The following is a 3,202-nucleotide window of genomic DNA, read 5'->3' as shown; positions in this document are numbered from 1 at the left end:
ATAATATATTATATATATTATATAATTATATATACTTATATATACGTGTGTATTATATTTTATTAATTATTTTTGTTGTTCTCTGTCTCTCTCTCTCTCTCTTTTCTATAGATATTGAGAGATATAAGACACGGATTGATGCAGTTAGGACGAGATGGACGAGGTCAGGTTACAGGAGGTAAGTGGAAGACAGGATCATTGATGAATTTCAATATTGAATTTAGATATTGAAAACCGATCGAATCTACATTATTTAGATGACACCTACATGTACGATGAAGATGCCAGATGTGGAGGTACCGGTGGTATGGGTGGTGGTTTAGGAGGTCAACATTGGTACGATGAACCACCATACGAATCGGACCCGGAAGATTTTCTTATGGGAGCAAGTGGTGGTCCCGTGCCTACGGCTACCATTCAAAATGGAAGGTAAATATTCGCGTATATGTATGTATGTGTGTATGCATATAATATATTTACATAAACGCTTAACAGCTTTGAACTCGAGTATATTTTGGTCTTATTCCATTGGGATATTCTTGGTTTGTGAAGTATACTTTAAAGTATCTTCTAAATAGAGAAACCAACACGAACTAAAGGAACTTATCCCTTAGGGATTTCAACACAATTTTGTAGATAAAAGAACAAAATTTTTTCCTCGAATTACACATATTGGACACAACATTCTCCATCATAATTCTATTAAACAATTATAAATCTATTTGTCTACTATATATCATTTCAATCTTAACTAAACCCAAATAATTATCCCTATTTGCATACGCGTTCATATAATTTACATAAATTATTATCTCAAAATACTCGACATAATTTCATTTCTACTAAGTTATCACGTAGGTATAAAATTTACTCGTGAAAATGATTAAAATATAGAATAATCACGCGTGCACAAAAATGTTTGTATATATTATTTATATATTTATTTTAATAATTCTAATATTTTCTCTCCCAAATCTTTTCCCCTTCTTCAAGAAAATTCTAATTAAATTATTCATTAATTAAATCATTATCACATATATATATATATAGTAGGTCAACAAGTGTGTTAACAATTTCAAATTATAATGTAATTATAACAATCTAATTACAGAGTATGCTTTACGTTAAATCCAAGACCGGAAAATAGAGGAGAAGGAGTGATCTCCTTGAGAACAGCCGGAGACATAAGTCTACCACGTGAACGTTCAAAAGGTACAGCTTCGACGATGCGAGGATTGATCGTACCTCAAGGCCATAACAATCCACCTACGATCATACCTTTAACACACTCAAGGGCTTCACGAGAGAGTGGAGATTATGCGAGCAGTGACGTTCAAGTAAGTTCATAATAATACAATATACAAAATATATCTCTATAATTTACGAACATAGAAATAATTCAACTTCAAACGAACGATAGGATGCATAATCGTATTGAATATATGATTTATACTATTTTAATATAATATAGAAACATTAAATATATCCATTTAATTACTATACTACCACATACATAATATATATATATATATATATATATATATATAGAATAAAAGAATAATACGAATGGAATATAACTTTTTGTCAAACTTTAGTTATTTATTTTAACACACAACACATACACCATAGATGACTCTAGAGATGAAATTGGAAGGACTTATGAACAAATACCGAGTAGACTGATTAATTAACATAACACATACATACATATTCGTATAATATTTTAGTTATTCTCTATCGTCATTTCCTCTCCCGTTTTGCTTACGCTCCATTCCTTGCTAAACATACAACAGGCACCATCACCACTACCATCACCACCATATCACTACTACCAACAAACCCACACGGATATATACGACTCAGAGAAGACATTTCCCACAGGTATACGTCACGCGAGATGATTCATTTAACTCGGACGTGTTGAGTGCGAGCCTCGAGACGATCGAACGAGTCCGACTCTATAGTAGTCGTCGTAGTAGTAGTAATAGTATTATAGTAATAGTAGTCGTAGTAGTATAATAGTTCATAGTATGCGAGAGAGAAAGAGAGAGAGAGAGTAAGAGTAAGACAGGAATACAAGAGAAGATTGGCTTCCGGTGCTTGGTCAGCACCTAGAATGATGTGTCCGGCTCACAAACACCATGCTTTCCGATTTCCTTCGACGTTTACACTAATCGTCTCTCCTACTATAATTACGTTTCATACTATACAGCATGATCTATCTCTTTCTCTCTTTATCTATCTATCTATCTAGCTATCCTTTTCTTTGTCTATCTATCTTTCTCTAAACCACATATCCCATCGTTAACATTGACCATTACTAATTATTTAACATGCCATAATTCTGCGATTAAACTTGCAGGTTTGATATTATTACTCACATCAAATCATTTCTAATGATACGTCCACGTATGTGGGATCATATTCGATATCAGATTATTCGATATAGAGAACATTCATACATTCTACGTTAACTAACCACCATTGTCTCTAATTATTAATTATACTTAATGATAATTAATTAGAGAGTTTAGATAGGAATAATTTTTCATTGATTTTTTATCTATCGTCTCGTTCCTCCCGTTAGAAAAAAGAAAGTTATCTTTGTTGTTTAACAATTCTTTCGATTATAATAATTATCTTATAATATTCATTTGAATATTATTCACAATTATAAAAATAATGCAAATTACTATATCCTATCGATTATTTCTAATCGATATAATGAAATTACGTTTCTATTCTTTCTTTCTTTCTCTCTCTCTCTCTCTCTCTTTCCCCGTCATGAATAATTTTCTTACGAAATTAATATTATTATTATTCACACAATAATTATTCGTAACACGAAAAGATTCGTAGTTTCATTGATTCGTAGAAATAATTTCAAATGTGAATCAACTTTCAATGTATATACTATGCACGTATATACGAAATAAATATATATATATATATATATTTGATTATCAGGAAAAAATTCGTATCGATTTATAAATAAAAAAATATTTAACCTTTTGCATTCCCCCCAAACAATTCCATTATACAATGGTAGTCAACCAATGCCTGGACAATAAACCTGGCCTCAGGCATTCAAAAGGATTATTACACACATTTTTATAAAATAAATATTATATATTTTATTAATCAATAAAAAAAAAAATATATCATATATATATATATTGATATATTATATATTTAAGTAAAA

At 30.4% G+C, this 3,202-nt stretch overlaps 1 protein-coding gene across 2 annotated transcripts in view; it reads left to right on the top strand.

Annotated features, from left to right (window-relative positions):
* LOC106789193 overlaps positions 1 to 3,202 on the top strand; it is a 260,249-nt gene that overhangs the window by 249,472 nt on the left and 7,575 nt on the right. For both annotated transcript variants that reach the window (XM_014753197.1, XM_014753196.1), the window contains exons 8-10: positions 112 to 178; positions 258 to 429; positions 1,112 to 1,337. In XM_014753197.1, the coding sequence (XP_014608683.1) occupies positions 112 to 178; positions 258 to 429; positions 1,112 to 1,337 (465 nt within the window). The remainder of the gene's footprint in view (positions 1 to 111; positions 179 to 257; positions 430 to 1,111; positions 1,338 to 3,202) is intronic.

This window comes from Polistes canadensis, unplaced genomic scaffold (assembly GCF_001313835.1).
Source record: "Polistes canadensis isolate GaletaPanama2010 unplaced genomic scaffold, ASM131383v1 scaffold_169, whole genome shotgun sequence".
In the NCBI taxonomy this organism is placed as follows: Eukaryota; Metazoa; Arthropoda; class Insecta; order Hymenoptera; family Vespidae; genus Polistes; species Polistes canadensis.
This window is presented reverse-complemented; position numbering and strand designations above follow the sequence as displayed.